General features: G+C 39.8%; 2 protein-coding genes across 5 annotated transcripts in view; one reads left to right on the top strand and one right to left on the bottom strand.

The window, feature by feature from the left end:
* The window catches only part of hiw (highwire), a 44,891-nt gene that overhangs the window by 17,925 nt on the left and 874 nt on the right, over positions 1–26,092 (top strand). For 2 of the 4 annotated variants that reach the window (XM_011316929.1, XM_011316927.1), the window contains exons 7-11: positions 17,212–17,434; positions 17,490–19,233; positions 20,006–20,095; positions 20,318–20,544; positions 20,621–25,778. In XM_011316929.1, coding sequence (XP_011315231.1) covers positions 17,212–17,434; positions 17,490–19,233; positions 20,006–20,095; positions 20,318–20,544; positions 20,621–25,778 — 7,442 coding nt within the window. The remainder of the gene's footprint in view (positions 1–17,211; positions 17,435–17,489; positions 19,234–20,005; positions 20,096–20,317; positions 20,545–20,620; positions 25,779–26,092) is intronic. The other 2 variants (XM_011316928.1, XM_011316931.1) reach the window with 2 other exon arrangements.
* On the bottom strand, positions 10,414–16,408 carry LOC105274086 (uncharacterized). The gene is made up of 4 exons (XM_011316926.1): positions 16,005–16,408; positions 12,923–13,342; positions 12,555–12,847; positions 10,414–12,468 (listed from the first exon to the last, which is right to left on the bottom strand). Exons 1-4 carry the CDS (start codon positions 16,191–16,193, stop codon positions 10,737–10,739), a joined length of 2,634 nt encoding a protein of 877 aa, XP_011315228.1. The 5' UTR covers positions 16,194–16,408; the 3' UTR covers positions 10,414–10,736.

The raw sequence follows: 26,092 nt of genomic DNA, 5'->3' as shown, positions 1-26,092 counted from the left end.
TCCCACGGTGACGAACAGGATCTTCTGATAATTATCATTATTATTAATTATTATTGAGGTATTAAGAGTAATGGATTAATAATAATTGTTTGATTTTTTTTTTGAAGGAAATGATTTTGCGAAGATTTTGAAAGGGAAGATTCGAGTTTTTATTTTTTGTTACTTGTAATTACCATTTTCAATCAATGATGGAAATTATTCTAAAAGGAAGTTTCCGTCTTAACCGGTGAAAATTGAATCAATATCTTCTTCTATTTGATTGCAAATTTAATTCCAATCGTCGATTCAGCGCTGAGGCTTGTCTTTCAAGAGAAAATGCATGTCGATGGAGAATCTTCTTTTCATTTCTATTTCTCCATTTGCATATGTCCCTGTACATATATATAAATCCATCGGTCGTTTCTCGAGAGGAAAGTTTCAAAACTAGACATCGAGTGCTCCTAGATTTTCCGCATTTCCCAGGACGAAATATCGTTTTGAAATTTTGAAGATTTTCCGTTCGCCAAAAATATGTTGAACCATCGATTCGTTATTTATTATTTATTTCCGTTACGATTTAATTATTTTGTATCAATTTTCATTCCTGGAACATGCAGGGGGAAATTGCAGATTGGAAAATGGCAGACAATTTGTTGGTAAATTGATGGATAAATTTTGGGTGGGAATATTAATTATTCGTGTGGGTATAATTTCGTGGACATGTTTTTTTTTAAATTCATATCTGTGGATTTTCGAATTCAACGCGGTGTACTTTCCACTCGTGTGCTTTTAATCACCGATAATTAATTATCCGCATTTGAATGTCCACCGAGGCGCAAATATTTGATCGAATTCGTAGTTTTGTCAGGGACAGAGTAATAATAAAATAAAAAATAATACTGAATGATTGTTTTGGTTTCGAGGGGAAACGTTCATTCACATGAAAAAATCCGTAAAGGTCTGTCCAAAGGACAATTACATATATTTCCACAAATCCATTAAAAAATTTATAAACAATTGCGAGACGAATATTTTATACATTTTTTCAAATAAATTCCGCCAATTTGCGATATTCTATATAAATATTTAATGAACGTAAAATTTTAGAGAATTTCAATGATAAACTAGTGAGAATTTCATATTGATTGATTCAATTATTAATCTCATAATTAGAATATTTTAATTATTCATGAATTCCACGAAGACTTGAATTGAAATATTAATTATTTTATTGATTTTTGGGTTATATTTGATTTTTCAAGACAAATTCCAAATGCACTAGTCTCTGAATGAATTATCGAGAGCTTGATCGCGCAATTTAATTACCACTCGCGATTATTAAAATAATGAGGAATTACTCGAGATAAAAGCCCGATAACTGAATAGAGTAAATGGAATATATATTCTCCTGATTCGGGAAAAGATCGAGAGGAATATTCAGCGAGACTTAGCATATTTCAATTTTTTTTCTGTGAAGTCGCAGTCTGACCCCGGGTTTTGACCCACCTTTAGAGAGAAGTAGATGAGGAAAAAAAAATAAAATGTTAATACGAAGAAACGAGTTTACGAAGGCATCGAACAAGAGAGACGACAATAATGAGACTTTCCTGGAGCGGTCATAAGCTAGTGGTTTATCCGGTGTTCAAAAAAACTTGAATCATATGAGGAAATGGGATAGGAATAAATGATGAATAAAGTGGGTTAGGGAGCAGAGTCAACAATTTTGTTATCCAAGTGTTCCATTCACTGAATTTCACAAAGTATACGGAGAAAAATAAACAAAATCCCAGCTTTTAAACAGAGACGAGTGTTTAATCCGAGTTCTCTTCAAATTCTCTCAACCATTTTAAATTTCCCTAAAAATCTATGAGAAATAAAACCAGCGGCAAATCCCCACCGAAATTTCTAACTCACTTCACAGGAAAATATTTAAACAACATTCACCCTCAAGTTTTATAAAAAAAAAAATAATGAGACACGTTCAGTAATTTCTCTGCGGTAAAACATGGAAAACAAAAAAAAATTATAATTAAAAATTGAATTGGCGGAATTGATTGAAGAAAAATGGAAAAAATAAGTTTTCCTTTTTGTTTGGATTTGGAAAAATCTTTAGAATTATTATTTATAGGTGGTTAACATTTTTTCCACATTTTCCTTTAGTTTTCGTTCAGGGAAAGCTTCGATGGGAAGTTGATAAGTTGAGGAAATGACTATGACGTAATCCGTGTGTTTTCACCAGATTTATTTTCCCTATTCGATGATATCGATATATCGACTACCGTTGGGGGTGTAGATGTAAAATTCTATCACCGCTGTCGACCGTCGTATTATCGGAACACCTACAATACAGGGCCCATTTGTCCTCTCCCTCTGACTAAACCGAAAATCGAATTACCCGATGCTACTCGACGCTCTGTGCAACGAGAAAACGTTGTTAACCGATGTAGTTATACATCTCCACGCCCATATGCGTGTCGCGTTCCATTGTCAATTGAATTTGTACCTCTTGTCACTTTGAAAAATAGACATTCACCCGCCGCACGTCTCATAACGCCAACAGGAAAAAAATCACCGATTTCCAATTCGTTTTTCATCCACCCGCAAAATCATTACTCCAAAACAACTCCAATCCTTCATCAATTGATTAATTAATTGATTAATTTATTCATTGAGGGATAACTCAAACGTAATTGTCATCTTATCTGATAATTATAGAATAATGAGTTCAATTAATTAATTGATCAATTGATAATTGTGGAGTAATTCATGTGGGAATTGAATTGTTTTGTTGTTGCTGGTGGTTTCTCATTTATTTTTATTGTTTAGAATTTTTAATTGAAATAGCGAGTGAACCATTACTGGCAGTGAGGCGTAAACTGGCTCAAATGTTCGTAGATCATTTTATTAGAACCGCCGCGTCAGCTTTACCAAAGTTATACCATGAGACACTGGCAATAATGCCGACAGCTCATTACAACGTTGATAAAGCGTACGTCTAACCCACCGCGAGGTATCCTTAAATTGTCCAAAACTTTATACATTGCGATGACACGTTTGGAAAAAATTTAACAATAAATTTTCAATGAAATATTTCTAGTCGCTGGGTTAAATAATAATTTTTATACTGGGCAGACGGGGTAGGGGGTAATAATGGAGTTTAAAAAATAGACAAAACAATAAATGACGAGTGATAGCAATCGATTGGAAAGCTTTTACAATGGCCCTCTGAAATATTATACGTAACATCAATAGGGCTTTTCAGTCACGTAGCGCAATATATTGGATCTGGCTTTGGTGTACCTCCGATGTGTTGTAGAGGATTTCCCTTCTCGTTAGCATACATATTTACCTACACATACTCGAAGCTATTCCTCTCTTTATCTCTCCAATATACCGTGGGCCAATGGCTTTGACATACACTTCAATAAGTCTCCGCTTAAAACATCTTCCTTTTGAAATTTCTTTCAATTTCGGTTCTACCGTCACCAGAATTTTTAATCCAACTATTTTTCATTTCAATTCCACTTGAAATATTCTTCAATTTTTTATTCATCTCGAGAAATGAAGGAATTTGAGAATTTTGGAATTGATAATCGCGGTTTTTTTGAATAATGGAGAATTGGGTTTTCGCGGTGCCAGTTTTTGGGGAATATCTCGGGATTGGGGGGAGATAGCGAAATTTTAAAAGATATGATTTTTGTGGAGGGGGGTCAGGGCTGTAAAAAAGGTATCCATGAAAATTTCGGTATCTCCCCTCGATTTTGAGGTATGTCGCCCGCGCGTGTTTCTCACTTTTTCGCGAAAAATTTTTTCAGCAAATTGTTGATAATTCTCAAAGTTAAATATCTCTCAATAGAAAAATGATATCAAAAAGAGATAATATCTCTTTTTTTTTTATTTCCACATGCAATTTTCCGCGTCTGAAAATATTCGATAATAACGAGCTTCCAGTACCCGAATATTCCCCGAATTTTCTTTTCAAAATAAATTCCCCGTCCTAACGACCAACTTCTCCAATAAGGCCAAAGCCTCAGCGATATTTAACCTGTGGGACGTTATCAATGCCCTGTTTTACGATCGTTATTTTTCACAGTGGTAATCCCTCCGTTGTCACTCTAAAAGATCAATTCCCAGGGATTCGCACTCCAAAATAAAAGGAAAACCCCAAGATTTCTTCAAAAATTATTCCACCAAATGCATACGCGTCCCAACAGCAACTGCACAATAAAAAAAAAAAACTAGTACTAATGAAATCTAAAATCTCTTGACCATTTAATTTTCCCCTCTGAGGAGATCTAGAATTAATTGACAAAAGTAATTTCATCTCTCGTGTGAAGGGACGACATCATCCCCTTTAATCCACGTACGTGTAAACTCGCTTTAGGGCTCCGGGGAGATTCCAGAAATGAAAGAAAAATATACATGGGAGTATTACAGAAGTACAATACTTGCCGGCAACAATAGCCACAGGGCAGAAATGACTCGGGAACAATAAACCAAAAAAAGTGCAATAAGACAGAAAAAAAAATGAAGAATCCCAGTTTTTTTTCTCAGTAACAGCTCTCTTGGTTCACTCGTCTCCAACAAACTTGATGTACCAATAATCCCCTCATGAACTCGACATACTCCATCAAGAAATTCCACTCCAAATATTAATGAAATTAATTAATTGTCTCCATTACAATAAAAAAATTGTCCCTTGCTGGTCATCAGGAATTTTCTCTTGATATTTTCAAAATATCATCTTTCCGGTAAATGACAATCGTGGATTTGCAATAGCCAATAAACCCCTGATTTGCCTGAGTCAGTAAATTTGCTCATGGCTGAATTAATTGTGCGCATGTCAATGCTCCAATCTAGAATTCCACTCTACCGAGAACAATGAATCAGATATAATCGTAAATACTCGACTACATGACTACTCATTACATAAACATTGATTAGTATATATTTCCTCGAAGAGTTCATTAACCACTTTATTCCCTTAAAACTTCCTGGATAAATTCCCCCAATTTATTTCTCCTCGCTGATATTTTTTTAATGCAAACGGATTATCGAAGTATATTGTTCATATATTTTTTATTGAAGGGACAGGGATTATTCATATATATATTGTTTTGGTTCCATTGACGTTGAAAATGGGGGAAAAATCGGGGATTTGGGATTGTGAGAGTATTATGGTTGTAAAAGTCGTCTTAGAAGTGGAGAAGACGAACGATTTCCGCAATTACTTCCGCCAGTGTGCAATCCCCCATTTCCTAGAGATGAGTGGTGTTCACAGGTAGATGTACTGAACATGTACGACTCCATTTTTGTCCACTTTACTAGCTTTCGTCTGAAGTATTGCATTGAAGTACATCTTTACGTACATCGTGTGGATTTAACGCATAGAGACGAGAAATTGATTCGTTTTTCCATTGACTCTCGGTCCATAAAATTCCACTCGAAATTTTTATTTCAAAATTTCATCGACCACATTTGACCTTTCTGACGTTTCAATGGGTTGATACCCTTGTCATTTATCTCTGGATTAATAAAAAAAATTATCGTGTACCCTGGATAATGGGTAATACACTTGGGCCACAATTTTCACCATCTGGATTTTCCCGGGAAATAATGAATTTCCGTGATAAATCAGAATATCTGGTATGGCAACGATACGTGTAATACCTCTGTACTCACTTCTCCCATGTGGATTTATACCTCCCAATGGATATTGTCGTTGCGATAATATACGCATCACAATGCCAACTAAATTGTTCTCGTGTCAACTCGGTACTATTTTAATTTGAATTTATTGCACGTGACGTTGTGGGCCAATATTTTCTAATCGATGTTACCGGGATTGAATTTCGTTGGAAAATTCTGCCGAATTCCCAAAAAACCACTCGCTCCTCCAAATAACTCAAATTATCCTGCATTGACAGTAATAATTCATAACAATTATTATTAACGCAATAACAAAAAAAATTAATTTTCCTACAGACGAAATTTTCCTAGAAATTTTGACAATTGGAGAGAGGAAAATTATAGAATAATTACAGAAACAATTGTCATTGATATAATCAATTGTTATTATTACTCCTGTAATTATTCTGTAATTGTTCGCTCTGTAATTATCATAATCTGTTGTAAATCGGTGGATTATGTTCGGTTTTTGGTTTTTTTTTGGCGCAACAGTTTGTCGAGGAGATTTAGAATTTTCATGGTTTATCTAGGGGAGCAATTACCCGTGATGAGTGATAAAAAAGTGTTTAATGCACTTGTAAATTGTTTAATGGTGAGAGGCATCTTGAATGTGATTTCATCTCGTCCATTAGGGATTATGGTTAGAGAAGGAAGAGCTGTAGAATCGATCTTCCAAGCATTCCTATATATTGGTGGGGTCAGTTATACGATGTATCCCTGGAATTTGCCGATTAGAATACCTAGAATTCCCCAGGAAATTGTATCTATATTTCTCCGATAGAATTGGTCTAACCCCTGAATTTTTATTACCAATTCGTCATTAATTTTTGTTTTCATTGCAAATGGTTTATCGCAACTATTTTCCATTCCTCTGAATATTCTAGACTAAATTCTGTGGCATTTCACCTGATGAATTGTTTATTCCAAGTTGATAAATAAAATATTTAGCAAGACGTTCCATCTCTCGGCGGATTGCAGTCCGATATTCGTCAAAGACTCAATATTCATTAAATTATTGATACGAGTACTCAATAATTTAATGAACACCGTGTGTGTCACACTGTTTTCTCTAGGACATCAGTTGATATTTTATTTAAACATCTCGTTTTGTTTTTATTGTTTTTCCTTTTCGTTTTTTCTTCGCTGAGTACAAGCTTCCATTGAGTTGAATTTCCTCCCATCCCCTGTGGAATAAGAAAACAAGGAAAACACTCGAGAAAATGTATCCCATGTAGAATATAAGGATGCCACTTGTGATGCTGCTCACCAGTACATCGTAATCTTATATATACAGTTACATATCGTGTCGGTATATAGTACATATACCACTCCGCGAAAATACGCCACGCGAAATTCTTTTCTGGGGATGGGGTGCATTCGTGGAAAAATAAAAAATGGGCTTGCATGACTGTTGGAAAATTATTCTTGAAATTTCAACTTTGTATGTGAAACGATTTTATCGAATATCTCATGACAATTGAGATATTTCTCTGTTTAGCACCGGATATTAACTTATTTATTTATTTCAACAATCTGAAATAATATTACCGAGGGAAAATGAAATGGAAAATTATTTGATTGTCATTTCACGAATAATTTGAATACTTCTGTATTGCCTCTAGGATTGGATTACCCCAGTGGTTTATTCTCTCCATGAGAGGCGTAAAATAACTAGATCCCCGCGAATTTCCTCCTCACCTAGTTTTAATGCAGACGTCCGTACTCATTGTCTAAACAATTTGGAATTATGGGAGAAGAAGAGTTCTTAAAAACCCTCGTATGCCCTCCAGACGAGAGATACTAGAGGCGAAACACCAGTGAGATAATGAGAATTCTCAATGACTCATTAAGATTCTTTCTTTCTCCACAACTTTCCTCATCTCTCGTTCAACCCAACTGCCTTAAAAGAAAGATTTTATATCGTAATTACCATGATTTTCATTTCATTCATAATGTCTAGATATTTCTCAGCATTTATACCAATTTTTTTTGGTAAAAATGTAGTCGTGAAAATTAATGGGGATGGATATTCGCACATTTTCCATTATCTTTTCTCATCCTCGCACTTTCCTTTGTCGGTATCAGCGACTTTAAAGGAGAAAATGAATTACTCCACTTCCTTCTGGCATTTTATTCATTCATCCTCTCTCCATTCATCTTTTTTTTCACTGAATATTTAGTTCAGAGGTAATAATGAATGATTTATTCACAATAATTTGATGATAGCCTGATAGCCTCTGAAATGGGAGTGATACCATCGTCTAGATTTTTAGACTTCAGGGTGTGATGAAAGCCAGTTGAGTTGAGTCAGTTGAGATTGACGTGTGCAATGATCGAGTCTTGAATTCAGAAGTGCCAGATAATCTCCGTCTTCTCGAAGAGAATTCTATTGAGAGGCTGGGCTTTATATTTTCAATAAAATACACCTTTCATTCCGTTATCAGGATTCAGGTGGCCTCGTCGCTGTCTTTTTTTTATCATTTTATTTCACAACAGGAGATAGAAGTCTTGGGAATCGATCGTTGAAAGTTGGCCCCCCGACTTGTGAGGGATCTGCCACCTAGACCTCCTCTATTTTCACAATATTATAATGTCAAGTTGGTGACTAAATTTTAAGCAGATTCTCTTCACGTCTTCACGGCTGTGACCTCTACATAATTTAATTTCTTGCACAAGTGTGAAAGTAGGATTATCATCTCTTGGACTTGTTCACTTGATTCACATCTGATTCCTCTAGACTTTTCCCAGACGTAATTCGGATTTTTGTCTGAAGTTCTTGGTATTAGGATGATTTCGAATTTTTTAATGATTCGAATTTAATGATTCATGAGTTGGAGTTTTTACTCAAGGAATTCGACAGAGTCAAGTCGATTTTCACGAGGGATTAACATAAATTTTATGAGCGACTCGTTTTGACTGGCAATATTCCCCTCGTGTGCAATTAGAGGAATAATGATGGGCCTAATGTACAGTCTCCCCCTTTAGCTCGGCTGAATGATATAATGGAACGAAAACAGGGGCTGGAAGTCTTGCCCCAGGGGTTTGTGTAGTTGGGATCCGGGGTACGTCCAGTAAAAGAGGCTTTGGTGTTTGGCATTGCTATTTCTCACTCCACCCTGGATAGAATCAAGTACATACCCTGGAAAATAGCGAGTTTACCACAGCCTATATAATATTCTGTCTTTCAGTTAGCGTGCGAGTGGATTGATTGTGTTTATCTTTCATTAGGAAACACCATGAGGTCCTGCCACCCTAAAGTACATGAATTATAAATTCTTGTGATTTATATCTAAACCCCTGTCCCAGGAGCTTTTAGTTTCCGGGCTTGTGGCTCATGAATAATCCTGTGCAGGGTAAAAAAAATGAATTAAATGAGGACAATGGAGATGAATATCTCGCCAGTACCAGTTTGTATGAATTCCGCGTCTTGACCCTGAAGTTTAAATCTCGTACTTACTTCGTACTTTGCTCATTGCTGGCAACAATAGCACCTGCTCTGCCAGCTGGGATATATTCTCTTTTAAAATCATTTTTAATGGCCCATTATCGCTTTTGTTGAACATTTTTTAATGAGGAAAAACGACGAATTATGATAATCCTTTAAAATTACTCGGCGGTAATTAAAAAATTATCTCTAACCACGAGATTTATTTTTAAAAAACCTCCCGAGTAAACTCTGTGTGAATTTAATTATTTGTTAATTATTTCAAGGATTCGTATCATTGCGGGTTTAAAATTCCGTTTGCAACGCGTGAATTCGAATTTTTATTCTCATTTACAGAAATTATTTTTTCCCACTGCACATCTTTGATCATATGAATTTTTATTGTAGAGTCGTCTTTTGAATTTTAACGGGGGCTTAATGCATTCAGTATTTCACACCAGAATTTATTCCTCTTTGTCTTTCAATTAGTTCCACTAGTTGTATTTCCGCGCTATTAATACCTCAACACATAAGTTGAGTGTTTAATGTAAAAAGGAATGGCAGCGTTGAAAATCTCAATCTCATGTAGAATTATTTCCGAAGGCCGATGAATTCTCTCGGATAAAAAATAAAATCATCGATTTTCTTCCTGATTATTCGATTCGAGGGATTTATAAATTGATAGGACATCAGATTACACCGATATTCGATTATTCACGTACGAATTGAAAGTACAATTCAGTCGTTTCGATGAATTTATTGGTCGGAATGGACCGCGTGATGGAATGATTGGTCCTCTTGATGAAATCTGATGGACTTATAACACTCCCCTTTGGTAACGATCATCTCGGGCGTTAACCCATCAACTTCCGTTTAGAATTTCTCTTATTGTCATTCGCGAAGATTCATTCAATGCCCAGTAATTCAAAATCTAACCGATTGTTCAGTGAGAAGGGCCCATTGGAAAACTCTAGGTGCACTGAATGGAATGTTTTTTATGTTTATTTTTTTGGAAGATGGGGGATTTAGGCGGTGAAGAAAAAAGCCGACAGCTGCGAGACAGACCGCCTCCTCTCACCACAAGTTCATTCCATTTTCTCTCCGTGCATTCTTTCCAGAATAGTTGGTTCGGCTACGCCCCTCAGTCAAAAATATTCTTACTTATTATCTGAACCAAATCTTGAAAATCCCCATAAGCCCCCGCATCTCTCCTGTTTACAGTCGAGATATATGCAGAATGAAAATACATATTTTCCCCATGAAAGCACTAATTCATCACAAAAAATACCGAGAACTCTTATCGAATTTAAAAAAAAATAAGGTGTTGGCATTGTCTGTTTTTTTTTAGCGACAGAGATACAGAAACAGATAATACAAAAGTATTTACTCTAGATAATCGCTTGATAATCAACTCCACGCGATTGTTAATATCACGGAGCAATACATATATACAAATATAGACTGATAAGGATATGTTAAATTGCTTTTGTCCGACTACTGATAATAATTTCACGACACTAGAATCGATTTAAAAATAATGAACGTCTCTCCGCAATTTACCAGTTTTGTGCTTGAAGAGAAAAATATTTTATCACAGATAAATAACTTGGCACAATGTTGCAATGATAGCGTGACGATTGATAATTCATGTTCCATCGTAGTCCTGATCAGGTTTATTTGGTAGTGGTCGGTTAGCCATTTTGACGATTGAGGCACTTGAATCAGGAAGTTCCGAGTAAAGATGTGCACTGAGATCACCAGGGGTTGTGTATTCACAAAGTAAAGAATTGGCTGGTCTCTTGTTTTTAGATCCCAAAATACTGTCACCCAGGGCTTTCAAGAATGTCAGTGGTCGTTGCTCCTTGTGCTGTGTCTGATCGTGTCTCTCGGTTGGTTGATAAGGATTGGCATAATTGTGATGGCGATTTGGATCGATCAAATGATCATTGACAACATCAGGTGGTAATGGTTGAGGTGCTCGATTGGCAACAGCTGTTGAAGCTGCTGTTAAATTGAAAGGAATTGTTTGAGATAGTCTGCTGGTGCTTGGTACTGTCTCATCACCAGGCAATTCGGCGTACAGGTGATGGAGATCGCAGGTTTTCTGATCTCTTGGTTCCATGTACTCAGCAATTGCTGGTCTCATTGCATTGTCCGATGGTTGAAGCTTCTCCAGCGATGGCACTCTGGTTCCAACACTCACTGTTGGTCTTGTGTTCCTCGATCTTTTGATTCTGGGTGCGATTATGTCGTAAGCATTTTCTTCACCTCTCTCGCTGTTATTGTTGTTGCAGTTCTCTTCAACTTTTATCAAGTCGTAAAGATGCTCGATCATGTCTCTGGCTTGGCTGTAATTATCGGGATCATTGAGACGCTCTCTGAGCTCCTTGAGGTACTCCTCAGTTAGCTCTTCTGGAAGTGTTTGAGTCGCTTTGTTCTCGGTGTAAGCAAAATCCTCGGTGTTGTCCTCGTGGATGATTGTCTGATCCTCTAGATCAATTGTCCTGGCCTCTGGATGGAGTCCAGCGTATTCATTAATACTCAATCGAGATATCGATCTTGCTGATGTTGCCGCGGTTATTCCATTGGTGGGTGACAGCCAGGAACTCGAGAAATTCAATGATCGTGATATGAGTTTTGGACAGACACCACGTCGTCTCATGTAGATAATACCGCACGTTAAAATTACACCAACAACAACGAATACTGCAGCAGCACACACTATGATAATTAATCTCTTCTCATGCTCCAATTGTTCCGGATCACTCATTTCAACGTCGAAGTAACTGTTTAACCTGGGATATACGTGTGGACCGACACTCGGTGGACTGACACTTGGTTTTGACTTTTCCGTTGGCTCTTTGCACGTTATGTCACCGTCAGGTGTGCAGATTGCATTCGTAAAATTTCTCATTGCCAAATATCCCTGAGGTGCTTTGAAACACTTCTCCAACCACTCACCAGCAACACAAAAACTTGAGTCCATCATCCAGGAAGTCGATGTATTTCTTCCCGATATTTGATGCATCCAATCCTCGATAACACAACTGCAAATTTTCTCAAAGAAATTGTTTCCCACTTTGGCGTATGTCACTCTCTCACTGACAGAGACAAATCTCAGAGAGCCATCAGCTGGTTTGTTAATTCGATTTCCAAGAAACGAGAATTCATTGTTTGGGTATTCAGCCGTTGATTTAGCTATGTCGTCAGCAACAATGGCATTCTCTGCCAATTCCACAAATAAATTCTCAACTATTGCTATTTTACTCCACTGCTTCAGGGTCACAGCATTCTTCCGGAGGCTGTGGAATTCGTTGTTGTTGAAGGTCACAGCAATTGCTGAAGAGTCAATCCCTCCTTCATCGATTTCATTGATCCTGAAATGAAAAATCATTGCAAATATTTATCTCCTCGTCTCTCTTTCTCACAATTTATCCATCCATTCATCGAGTTCTTTACAAACCTTGAATACTGAATACTGAAATTTGTGAAAGCAGCTCTGAATGCTCCACTCTTGATGCTCTTCAGTCTGACCTCAATCAATTCCAAATTGGGAAACAGTGTCTGATGACTGAATGCACCAGATTCAATCTCAAATATCGATGCATTAGCTATTCTGACACTCGATATCATCATCGCACAGAATGCATCCTTCCGAATGACTCTCGTCCACACGTCATCCATTCGTATCTCAGCAGCTGCTGATGGAAAGGTTAGACTTGGAAGTTCCGAAATCCTGACACTCTGGAACATAATCTAAAGACAGAAAAAAAATGGTCAGTCCCAGTAGAGCTCCTGAAGGTCCTGAAGGTCTTGTGTTAATAAAAATACCTTGGTTGCTGGTCCATGTCGTCCATAAGGTGGTGCCTCGAACTTGAAGGCATTACTAGATAATTCTAGTGTTGGTACTTCCTTAATCGTGAACCTCAACAGCCAGGAGAAGGCGTTAGGCTTTATCTCCACGTGCTGGCACTTCGATATTGACACCGAAAGTGTTCCTCTGGCATTTTTGAAGGCGTGAGACTCTAGGACAACTTTGGTGCATTCAGACACCTCTAGGAGGGGATTAGGTGCTGTTATATTTTGAAATGCCTGTCCCTTTGCCACGAAACTACGGATTCCAGTGACGTGCACTCGTTTTAGTTGGGCCCCTCCTCTGAATGCACCTGAATGAATCTTCAGTTCTCGACACCGAGACACTGATACCTCTGATGCATCCTCTGGAATGCTCCCTTTCTGGAGCTCAACATCCTGAAATGAAATAAAGTGTTCTCACTCATTTCTACTCGAAAAAAAATGGTAACTTATAGGAAACTATTGCGAATCATCCAGTGGTTTGAGTCATCAATTAGTAGTTCATTATTATTCTATTATTAGTGGATTATTAGTCAATATCTCGTGGTGTCATGATGATAAGGATAGTTTCAGGGCTTCAGTTGTGATGAATAATAGGAAAAAGATGATGTGATAGTTGTAAAATCGTGTGTAGTACATGCGCTGAAGAGAAATGGAGATAGAAATTTGTCGCACGTATACATGCGCCCTTGGGTAATTTACAACTACAACTATTTCCGGTTGGTAACGTATTCACAGTCGTGTTCATCATTTAGTTTATTATTTTTAAAGAGGAGTTGAGACTTGAATTTTGCTTCATGGATTTGATGTCAGGGATAATTGTGACGTTTCTCTCCTGGAAATTCGACTGCATCGTGTTATTAGAATTTGCGGTTGAACCTGTAACACAAGTCCATCGGATACGTCATACAAATATCCATTTCTTTTTGTTTGTCACGTCTCAGTCATGATTCGCTTAATGCGTTTCAGCTCGATTTTCAAACGGGTTTGACTTCCACTGATACACGAACTTTAGCTTCAGCTGATCTTTTGGTGCCTTTTTCGGAAATTACTTTTTGAAATTGTAATGTTGATGAAGGTCTGCATGAGTCAGCATCGAGGTAGCCCTGTAGTTAACTTGGGAGTGTACTGTTTCTATTTTTGAGCACTTCAACACTGGAAATGTGAGGCACAAAGAGGATTTCGTTGATGGCATAAATATCTGATTTTAGTCGCCACTGATTTTAGTCGCCACTGAATCTTGGAAAAATTTTCACTGCATTTTCGTGAGAAATTGAAGTCTCACCTCTCACTATTAGAATTTCTCTTTTTCGTTCAGGAATTCCTCGGGGAAATAACAATGAAACATTCGTATTTTTTTTTTATTCCCGCGGTTTATACGGGGGATAGATAATTTATTAGTGATGCCAAGCCCCAGGGATTTTTACGAGCTGACGAAATTTTCATTTTTCCTCGGATAATACTTTACCCTGTGGTATGACTCAGATCTCCGGAGCTATCGGTAACGAAAAAAGATAAATCAGAATCCCAACTCGCCTTACATCTCATGAACGATTTGAATTTCAAGTCGGTGTAATTTTTTTTTTCTTCATTATTAAACCGGAAGTGGGCGGAACATTAGGGGTAATGCAATGAGTAAAGCCGACGGTTTAATACGTGAGTTGAGTTTGAGTAATTAATTTCGATTGTGAGAAATGGAGAGCAGAGTACAGTCGAAAATATTCCAGTGAAAAGAGAGGATTCATTTTATTCAATAGCAAATACAATAAATAATCGGCAAGAAGAGAGCGTCAGTAATTCTTAATATTTTTTATCGTCCATTGATTATTCAATTTTTCCATTTCACACTTCAATGGACAATTTCAATTTCGATCATCTCAATTATGGGGCGATTAATGGCCGTTGAAATCTTTCGTTTGAAGTCCATGAAGAGACGATTTGACCCGCATGGAGGCTTTACAGATTAAATCCCCCATGACTGTTAGGGTCTATTCTAAGATAGATTCCCCGTGAAGATTAGATTTATCTTTGAAAATTTATTTATCCATTATTTTTCAACAAATGACTTTGTCATCGATTGTGGGAAATACACTGGGCAAATAATAATAAATCCAAAAAAATGATGAATTATGGACAATGCAGGGCTTTCCTGTCTCTATCTCATGGTCTAGTGAACGGTTACACCGGAAGTCGTCATTAAACGGAAGTTCGGTTTATTCGAGTGCATGGGAAAAATATTTTTAGTACCCCCATTGAGTGTACATCAATAAAAACAAATAACATTCAATTACTTGTCGGATTTTTGCGGGAATATTTTTAGCTGTCTGGATTGAACCAGTCGGAGGTCTCACGACGTATGAAATAAAAAAAAAAATAATCTACCGCGATAAGTGTCCGAGTACTTTGATTCGATTAGGAAGTATTTTTTATTCTCCCCATTGCTCATTCAATTCAAACTCAACTCTAGTAAACCCGTAAATAATAACAATGAATGCACTCGAGAGAATTTATAATTTTTCATATCTACTGGGACAGATGTAAATTGATCAGACTGGAGTTATTCATTTTCTCAGGGTGTAATGAGGTAATGAATATCCCCCAGACCGATGAAAATTAGTAATTATAATGATTTGGTAATAAACTCACGGAATTTCGGGGTTTTAATTACTCCGAATGACTGAAAATCATTCGCTAAAATTCAATGACTCTCGAATGAGGAATTTATTTCAATTATGGAGTGAACAGATATTATTTCCACTGTTTTGCCACGTGGATTTATCTATCGGGGCAGTGACCCGATTCAAATAATCTCATTACATTCATTTTGAGAAATGAAAAACGTCGCAATTCAATTCTTGTAATATATCCCGAGATCTCCGACGCTACGAGCGAATACTAAAAATATATACGTCCATCAGTTCTATATATTTTCATATATTTAATGAAATAACAAAATGGTTGAAGAGAATTATTTAGAAATTAATTAGGACAATTGGAATGGTTTTGGGGTAGGGTATAGATCTGGGTTTATCGTGAAAGGAAGAAATAAATTCTCTACCTCGTACTCCGAAAAAATACACCTGACGGTAATCCAATGATGCACAACGATGGTACAGTTGCATCCTGACATGGAGCAGATCCCCGTTGGCTCCGATTCCCCATGAGCATCACCAATAGCCCCCAGAATAACGAGACACACGAGAACATAACCGAGTACACCGTTCACCATTATTTTAAATTTTTTCATTATTCGAATAATTCCAGAGTAATGATTAATTAGGAATGAATCATTCAAACTGCACTGATAGCATTTTGCGCTCTTCCTTTCACCACACGATCAATGGATCTCTCTTGTGTGAATAATCACATTCTGGTGGTTTCAAATGGTTTTATGGAAAATGGTGGATACGAAAAATATTTACTGTGCATTTACTGAAGGGACTGGGTTACGATCATGGCGGAGGTCGCTTTCGAACTGAATACCAGAAGATCAGGCCTGGCCCCCCACCATTTCGAACACCAGTCCGAGAATGTCTGTTCCCCTTTTTGCCCCCCACAAGACTCGGTAAAGAGATGTGAAGGCGACGCTTCAGGATACCAGGGGGGTTTCCCCTTGTCGCTCTCTCTTTTTCTTTTATTCATTTTAAAACCTGAAGAGCACATGTTGAAACCTGGACTCAAAATGACCTTGGCCAACTTTAATCACAATCGATAAAAATCACTGCGCAATATTTAATTACATCCGCTCGGGTATTTTACCGTCGCGTGAGAATAATCATCGGTTGAAAAATCCTCTATTAGATGATAGTTGACAGATTTTTTCTATTTTTTTTTTCAAGATTGATTCAAGGAATTCGCTAGATCGTGGCGTGTCACTTGTAGATATTATTTCGTAATTGTAGTACAGATTTAAATGAGTCAATTGTTCAAAGAATGAGAGATTCAGGGGAATTATTGCGTTTGTCAAATCTTTGAGACTTGCGTACAGGAAAATTATTGACTGAAATTATTGATTGAAATGAAAAATTTTCAGCTCTGGAGTACTCGCTAATTATTTTCATGATTTCCCGGAATGAAAAAATCATAAAGTTCATTATATTTCAGTTAAAAAAAAGTTTTTCAAGTTGAAAAATTCTTTTTGATGAACTGGAAGATTGAGAAACAGGAAAAATTTGGAATATGGAGATTGGGATAATGATGTTTTCTAATGAAAATTCGGTGAGGGATAATTATGGGACTTGATGTGATTGCATTATAATTTCCAGTTGCCACTCAAACGAGAGACTTTTCTTGAGGGATTTTGTGTGTTGCTCGGCGGGTACGAGTGGCAGTAGACTCGCCAGGTGGTTACAGCCAGACAGCTATGTTGATCCTGGTAAATGTGAAGCTCTGTACGCACGAGAGGATATGAAATGTGGTTGGCCAGCAATAATCACGGTTCTCACACGAGATCAGTACGGAGAGATTGTTCACGTACCAGGATTGAAGGTATATTCAAGCCGAGGGTAATAAAAGATCCATTTACCCAAGAGTATTATTTCAGGTTGAGGTGAAAGCAGTGCCAACTGATAAGAAAGACATATCAGAGGCAGATCAGGGGCGTAAAATTCGTCGTGTGTCACAGCCAGATCCAATGACATTCGGTGGACATCCACAACCCGTCCTGGATGTACCCTACGAAGTGACAGTCAACAATAAGATGTGTTTCTTCGCTATAACCATAATGAAAGCCTATCAGAATTATTCATTCGAGGAATTACGATTCACATCGCCAGCTGTCAAGAGATCCAGCGAGAGTATGCTAGTAAGACCGAATGGTGATGGGAGTTACAGTGCAACCTGGACCCCAGCTTCCGTCGGCTGGTACTCGTTGATGATGACGATCGATGGGTACAACATGGAGGACAATTACAAGGTCGAGGTGAAGGAGCCTCCACAGGGTATGCACCCACCGAGTCAGAATATCGTTAAAAAACCACAGCATCAGCCCAATCGTCTCCGAAAATTCGTTGGTAAAAACAGCGCTGGTCTGAGAATTCGTGCTCATCCATCCTTGCAGAGTGAACAAATTGGTATTGTTCCGATCAATGGTACTATCACTTTCGTCGAGGAGATTCATAATGACGACGGTGTTTGGTTGAGACTTAATTCACCGACGATCAAGGAATACTGTAATAACAGTCACGCTGAGGCTTGGTGTCTTGGTTACAATCAGCATCTGGGGAAGACTCTGTTGTTGCCCGTGGAGGAGCCAAAGTCAATCGTACATAATGTAATTAAGGAGTCGATCCTGAGAAAACGATCGGAGATTAGTGAGCGGTGGGAGAGAAAGGGCGATGAATCTGTGACTGAGGGAAAACGAACTATGATTGTCGTGACTTCTGGGGCATCTGGACATAATATCAGGAGTAGACCGAGTTTGAAGGCAGCGCCTGTTGGTATGCTCACCCTTGGGGACTCTGTTAATGTTCAGGAGTACTGGATGAATGGTGATGGCACTTGGGTCAGGATTGATGACGAGTCCGCCTCCAAGTACTGCTTTAATGAGGGAGAGGCATGGTCCTTGGCTGTTAATAAACATGGAATGGTGCACATGAAGATAGTCAATACGAAAGACGAATTAGATTCTGATGTTAATGGAATTCAAGGGTCCAAAGATCTCCCTGCGGGATCGCCGCTAACGAAGGGCTTTGATTTTTCAACTCCATCGGGGAGTAATGAGGGATTGTTCAATTTCACATGTCAAAATGCTTTTGCCTCTGGTACTGGCGCTGGCACTGGCCCTGGCCCTGGCACTGGCACTGGCACTGGCAGTGGAACCGGCACTGGAACTGGAACTGGAACTGGAGCTGGAATTGGAGGTGCAATTGGAACTGGTGGAGAGACAAATCCATTCGTTTTTGGTTCGTCCAGTCATCAGAGCTCACCAGCCAGTGACAAAGGCACTGGCGACAAGAATCAAGTCTCTTCGAAATTCCTGAAATCCCAGTGCAAGGATAAAAACGGAAAGGAAAGGGAGCGAGAGGGCGGTGGTAAATTCAGTGTCTTACAGAAATGGTTGAGGGGAGATGATAAAGAGAAGAAAAATTCATCCGGCCGAGATTTTTCGGAATTAGTCGGAGTGTCGGTGAAGGAATTAGTGAAAGCGATGGGTGAGAGCAGAGCAAATGGAAATGGTGCGACACCACCTGAGACACCACGAAAAACATCAAGGAGTTCATCACCGAAGAATCCTCAGGGATCCCCCAGGTTCCTCAGCAGATCATCCAGTCCTGTACCGATACCTGGTACGTATCATTATTTAAACAAATTGAGAATGTCGCTCTCTTTTTTCTCTATCCCTTTCTCTTAATGAGTTACCATTGTTGATCCTAGCTGGTTCCACTCGTCAGCCTACTGGTTCCGTCAATTGCCTCTTTCCTCCCGCTACTAATGCTCCAGGTACTCAAATACTTCCATTAATAATACCCAATTATGCATGAGCTCCTCTGTTGTACCATTCTAACGAATGGCCACGGTAATTGACAATCACGTTATCCTTTTGAGAAATTGCACTGTGCATTTCACATTTTACTTTATCAAGACATGAACAGAATCTGGGTGTCCAGTAGAAGTGTGAACATGAGTGAAATTATTATCATGGCTATCAAAGTCTTAAAGGTTTATTTTTCTCTGCCAGAAGTTATAGATCGGGGCGCTAGGCCGTGGGGAAATATTTTTTTTTGTTAATGTATAGTAGATTCACACAGCCGAATTTTCAATAAAAAAAAACGAATGATTCGAAAGGTTATGAACCATGAAGAGATGCTTAAGGTGGTCCTCCACTCATATACCGCCAAAATTAATTCTTTTTCGTTTTTAAAAATTTTTTATTATTATTTTCCGGTCTTCGACAGTTTCGCGAGTTTTAATATAAATAAAAAAATATATAAATAAACGATTGGCTGGTAGAAAAACGATTTTAGAGAATAGTATTAGTAAATCGAATTTGACCTGGACATCCGGATGATGCATAACACAATATATAAATATTTGGAAATTAAATGTAAACGTTGTCAGGTGGGAGAAATTTGATAGGAGGGGGGGATAGTGGTGGAAGCAGTCCCCAGCACTACGGCTCCCCCCGAAGTATTGGCTTTTCGCCACTAGGTAAGATGCATCCAAACCAAATACCAAACAAACATAATTAAACACAAAAACACCTGCCTGAAAAAAATGCATGAAGGATTTAATGCCCAATCCTCAAACTAGTATTACACAATCAGCAAGTGAATGCCTCTCTGTTATCACCAACTAATGATTATCTAATTATAATAAAAAAAAATCACTGACTCCCCTTTGATTTTTATAATGGAAATACTCTATCCCAAGTATCAGGAATGGTGGATAGCATGACGTCCCCACGTCGTGGCTCAACTCAAAGTGACACAAGTGCCTTAGTAAGTAGTCTCACAAGAGATCCATCCCAATCACCCAGTGGTATCAGCAGTACAGCAAATACTCGTGACTTGTCGCCAAGTCCCAGTGGGAGTTCGCTGCACATGCGATCCGAAGGGAGCATTGCCAGTCCTCCGGATACACCCAAAAAGGAGCGAATAGTAAGAGTTATTTCAATCTTAATTTATTGAAATAGCTCCAAACGACTTGGATAACTATTCTCGTTATTTAAAACAGGATAGCCAGGAGACGAGAAAGATGTCTCAGGCGCAGACCCAAACGAGTCCAGATTCACCAGCGACAGCGATGAGGGGTCACTTCAGCATAGGAACATCGGGAACGAAGGAGGAGAGACATTCACCAAAAGTAACTCGAAGGGATCATGGCAAGGGTGGAGTTAAAATTCGTGCTAAACGTGCCATATCTCCAGGTAGTAACGCCCAATCGCCAAATCCAGTCCGATCATTGCCTCTGAGTAGAGAAAAAGTCAAGGAAGCCATCAGTCCATCAGTTGCTGAGTGTCTGCGTGCGGTATTTGCTGCATTCCTTTGGCACGAGGGAATCGTTCACGATGCAATGGCATGCGCGAGTTTTCTCAAATTTCATCCAACACTTCCGAAAAATGGCGCTCTCGTTGTCACACGACAGCCAGTGGTTCAGGCGAATGATAAAAAAAAAGAGGAACTCACCAGGGAGCAACGAGCACGTCAGAGGCACTCGGTGGAAGTGACAAATGCTGGAAGCTATTTGCACATTCAACCAAGCACTCTCGAGACATTGACGAGATCAGCGGCAGGTGCCAATGCCAATCGTAATCGAAAAAAACAGGATACATCCTCGATAAAGGAGGAAATATCCGATAAATTAATAGCATTACCTGAGTGTCACACCGTGGCTATACTTCCACCCGCCTTGAAGAGTCTCGTTTTTCTGTGGGAGGAACTCAGTACTAATTGTCTTCAAGTTATTGATCAGCAGACGATTTTACCCAGTCCCGTATCACAATTAATTAAAACTCCTAAACGGAGTTATGATAAAAATGAAAAGGATGAGAAGTTGAAGGAGAAGGAGAGGGAGAAGGAGAAGGAGAAGGAGAAGGAGAAAAAATTGCATAGAAAGAAAAAAGATTGGGGCAAGCTAATGGGAAAAATCAGCCCTTTGGAGGGGACAGGGGAGTTAGAGACGACCTGTGAATTGTGTGGACTCATGTTTCCTCATCCAGTTACTTATCACATGAAGACAATGCATCCAGGATGTGGCTGGCATTCTGGTGGTATGGGATACAACAATGTCGGTAACTACTGTTCAGGATGGGCAGGAAATTGCGGTGACAGTGATTTCGGTGGCACTTGTTGGTACCTAATATGCGATTCTTGTCGTGATAATTACCTGAAGGCGCGTAAAAATAAGAGTGGAAAAAAATTAATTGGTAGTGTTACGAGGAAGAGAGGTAAGAGTCTGTTGTCACCAATGGCCAGTCCCGGTGGAAACGAGAGTCACATAGTTATGAAGAATAATGCAATATTTTTATTAGACCTGTCAAGTGCCTCGGGTGTCAATATACCAAAGCAACAGAGGAGACCCTCTCAGACTTTGTCATCAGTTGCTGAAAATTATAGTCCTCCGGAGGCTGGGCCGTTTCCACCGACTGGCCCATTTCAGTGCCTCCAAGCCTTGGGTGTTCATCACTCACTGAGTCATGAGGACAAATATTACGAGGAAACGCTCAGACATTGTCACAATGGACAGTCAAATAATTATGAAGGGAACAATAGTTTTGTAACTATAACGGGAAGGCCTTTATCTGAATGCCCAATGAGTGACAGTGACTCGGAGAGTGGAAAGACTCGTGGTGTTTTTCATCGGTCAGTGTCAATGTCCACTGGTGCACCCTGGTCAAGAAATAGTAACGATGGAAGAGTCGTGATGATGAGAAAGCGCAACAACAGCAGCAGTGAAATGAATAATGAAGCTGGCTCGTCATTGCTCTGCTATCCATCAGCAGCACTTCAAAAATTAGTCCCATCGATGGATCAATCAGCGATAGTATCGAGTCAAAATGATGTACCAACGACCGATAGAGTAGACATCCTCATGAGGCCAGTCCTGCTATTTGTCCTGCAGCAGCACAATCTTCAACACGTACAATTGGCTATGAAGCAGGCATTACGAAGAGCTGCGTGCAGAGTGTACGCTATGCAGGCCTTCAACTGGTTATTGCGAAGTGTAACACAACCAATTTGCTTGCACGATCTTCTCTGGTGGTTCGTAGCGTCTCTGACACCTGCCCAAGAGCCCCAGGATACACCCGATGACGAGAGTAAAACGGAAATCGAGAAGAAGGACGATCAGGACATGTCTGGAATATGTGAGCATCCTTTGAGTGATTTGGTAATCGCTGGAGAGGCAGCTAATCCACTGCGAGTTGCATTTCACACTCTTCTCCAGACAATCGCTGATCTCATGCTCTTGCCAGCACCTGGATCTCCACTTCAGCAAGCAGCTGTACGATGCTGGGGAATAAAATTCACACCGGCGGATCATGTGTTTCTTCATCGCAGTCACGTATTCAGTAACATCAGCAAGATCTTATCCCGATCTGAAGAGGAGGAAGACGTTACCATGAGTATGCACGAGAGTCACCACTCGAATTATTCACAACAAATAACTTCAGTTGTTGAGGCACTCAGAGATTTAACTAGTGGAGTTGAGATTAAAGCGTCGAGTCGTCAGCCAATGATTGGACATCTCACTGATAATTCTACGGAGACGTTCTGGGAATCGGGAGACGAGGACCGAAATAAAACGAAAATCATCAATATCATTTGCTCAGCCCATACATTTCCAAGGATTGTTTACATTCACATCGACAATTGTCGGGATTTAACGCACAAAGTATCCACGGTTACTTTTCAATCTGGCTTGAATCTCGATGAAATGGTGAAATTACGGTCTGTGGAGATTGAAAGTAGATCGGCCGGATGGATAAATTGTCCCATAACAAACGCAAGGCACAACATAATCGGATTAGAGTTCAAAGGACCCGACAATTCCTTGAGAATCCGTCAAATTCGAGTCCTGGGGGAGATCGATGGGGAATCACTGAGAGTTGGCAGGCAATTGAGCTCCAGTACAATTCAACAACGGAATTGCGAGGCCGAGACTCTCAAGGTATTTCGACTGATCACCTCTCAGGTCTTTGGAAAACTCATTCAAGGTGATCATCAGCAACAGCAACAGCTGCTGCAGCAGCAACAACAACAGCAGGAACAGGGGGAGACTAGTAATGATGAATTGGAGGACAGTCATGATCTTCGTGAGCACATGGTTGGAATACTGTTCAGTCGGAGTAAATTGACGCATCTTCAGAAACAGGTTTGTGCACACATTGTTCAGGCGATTCGAAAGGAAAGTGCACGACTCCGTGAGGAGTGGGAGAATCTTTTATGTTCACCAACTCCAATTAACAGTCTTATGAGTGACTCGAGTGATATTCAAAAAGCGTCGGACACTTATTGCTTTGAAATGTTGTCGATGGTACTTGCGTTGAGTGGCAGTTCTGTAGGACGGAATTACTTGTCACATCAATACGGTCTACTGAGGGATCTGCTGAGTCTTCTCCATACAGGCTCACCTCGAGTTCAGAGACAAGTGACATCGCTGTTAAGAAGAATTCTACCGGAAATAAAACCAGAATCGTTGGCTAGTGTATTGAATATAGAGAGATTACCGCCCACTGATTTCAGTATAATATCAGCAGTGAATAATAGTGATTACTGCGGAGCTGCGGGTTTTGACGAGCACTCGCCGGGAATTTTGGACGTTTTTCTGAGTTGCATTGCAAAGGCATTGACTGTTCAGGTGAAAGTTAAAGGGAAAGAGAACGGAAAAGCTCTGCAAACGATAAGTCTAGCAACGAGTATTCATCCGAAGAGTTTCTTAGGCTCCAGGTGGTGGTTGCGAGGATGCATGACTCGAAAACTAGCTGAAGTGATAATCCAATTGCTGAAGGACATGGCGTCGGGAAAATTGTCAGATGCGTGGGCATCAGTTACCAAAGCAGCGATTGCTGAGAATATCTTGAATTTGACGAGACTAGATGAGAAGATTCGAGAGCCTACGGAGTGCCTGAAGTCTCCGACAATTTGGCTGGCGCTTTCATCATTATGCGTTCTTGATTCCGATCATGTGGAGAGGCTGTCCTCGGGACAATGGAACACGATGGACGGACAACCGCCACCGCCGAGGCCAACCTGCAGCAATCACGACGATGGCGAAACAACAGCTATCATTCAATGCAACATCTGCGGAAATCTGTGCAGCGATTGCGACAGAGTTCTTCATCTCCACAGAAGAACGAGAGTGCACATACGTCAGGTGTGCAAGGAGGAGGAGGAGGCAATCAGGGTCGATCTGCACGAGGGGTGCGGCAGAACGAAACTCTTCTGGATTCTTGCCCTGGCAGACAGTCGAACGTTGAAAGCACTCATTGAATTTCGAGATGGTGCACCGAGAAAAAGTGTCGGAGCAACTTCCGGTGTTTGTCGCTTCTGCGGAACGACAGGTAACACTGGACTTCTCGCCATCGGCAACATATGCTCCGATCACGAGTGCCAGGAACACGCGAAGAATGCGTGCAGTAAAATCCATACTTGCGGACACATTTGTGGCGGTGTCAGAAGTGAGAAGAACTGTTTACCCTGTCTTCACAGGTGTCAATCAGACAGCACACAGTTGAAACAAGATGCCGACGACATGTGCATGATTTGTTTCACTGAGGCGTTATCATGTGCTCCAGCTATTCAACTCCAGTGCGGACACGTTTTCCATATCCATTGCTGCAGAAATGTTCTGATGAAGCGATGGGTCGGACCGAGAATAACATTTGGCTTTTCGTTGTGCCCCATTTGCAAAGTCTCCATGGAGCATCCAACATTGACTGAACATCTGACTAGTATAAAGGAACTTTACACCGACGTAAGACGAAAGGCACTTATGCGACTCGAGTACGAGGGTCTGCACAAGGCAGAGGCTGTCATTGCACCTGGTGGTCGTTATTATCAGAATCCAACGGCTTATGCAATGGATCGTTACGCTTATTACGTATGTTACAAGTGTCAGAAGGCGTATTATGGGGGTGAAGCGAGATGCGATGCTCAGCTAGGTGGTGAATCCTTTGATCCCACCGAGTTGGTATGCGGTGGATGCAGTGACGTGGCAAGGGCTCAGATGTGTCCTAAGCACGGAGCGGATTTTCTCGAGTACAAATGTCGCTATTGCTGCTCAACAGCTGTCTTCTTCTGCTTCGGGACAACACACTTCTGCAATCCCTGCCACGACGACTTTCAACGTGTCACGAATATTCCAAAGAGCGAACTACCATCTTGTCCTGCGGGTAATTATCTTAATTAAATAATTTTTATGTCATTGCGGCCGGTAAAACGCGTTTCTAACCTCGCTTCGCTCGGATAAAAACGCGTTTTCGGCCACAATGACATAAAATAGCATCATAGCCACGGCGAAAAAAATTTTATGTCATCGCGCCCGGAATCCGCGATTTAATCGAGCGAAGCGAGGTTAGAATCGCGCGATTACGGGCACCGATGGCATAAAAGTGATTCTGACTCATGCGCGTTATAATATAATATAAAGTCGCATCCGTAAGATTCCCTTTTTCCGTCCTAGGCGTGAAAAATACTATTGTCTTTA

This window comes from Fopius arisanus, unplaced genomic scaffold, assembly GCF_000806365.1.
Source record: "Fopius arisanus strain USDA-PBARC FA_bdor unplaced genomic scaffold, ASM80636v1 scaffold00009, whole genome shotgun sequence".
Lineage (NCBI taxonomy): Eukaryota > Metazoa > Arthropoda > Insecta > Hymenoptera > Braconidae > Fopius > Fopius arisanus.
This window is presented reverse-complemented; position numbering and strand designations above follow the sequence as displayed.

Coding starts and splice junctions, on each gene's coding strand:
- LOC105274086 (XM_011316926.1), bottom strand. CDS start 16,193: ATGAAAAAATTTAAAATAATGGTGAACGGTGTACTCGGTTATGTTCTC. Junction 12,848..12,922: donor GACATGGACCAGCAACCAAG/GTATTTTTATTA, acceptor TTCTGTCTTTAG/ATTATGTTCCAGAGTGTCAG. Junction 12,469..12,554: donor TTCAGTATTCAGTATTCAAG/GTTTGTAAAGAA, acceptor TTTTCATTTCAG/GATCAATGAAATCGATGAAG.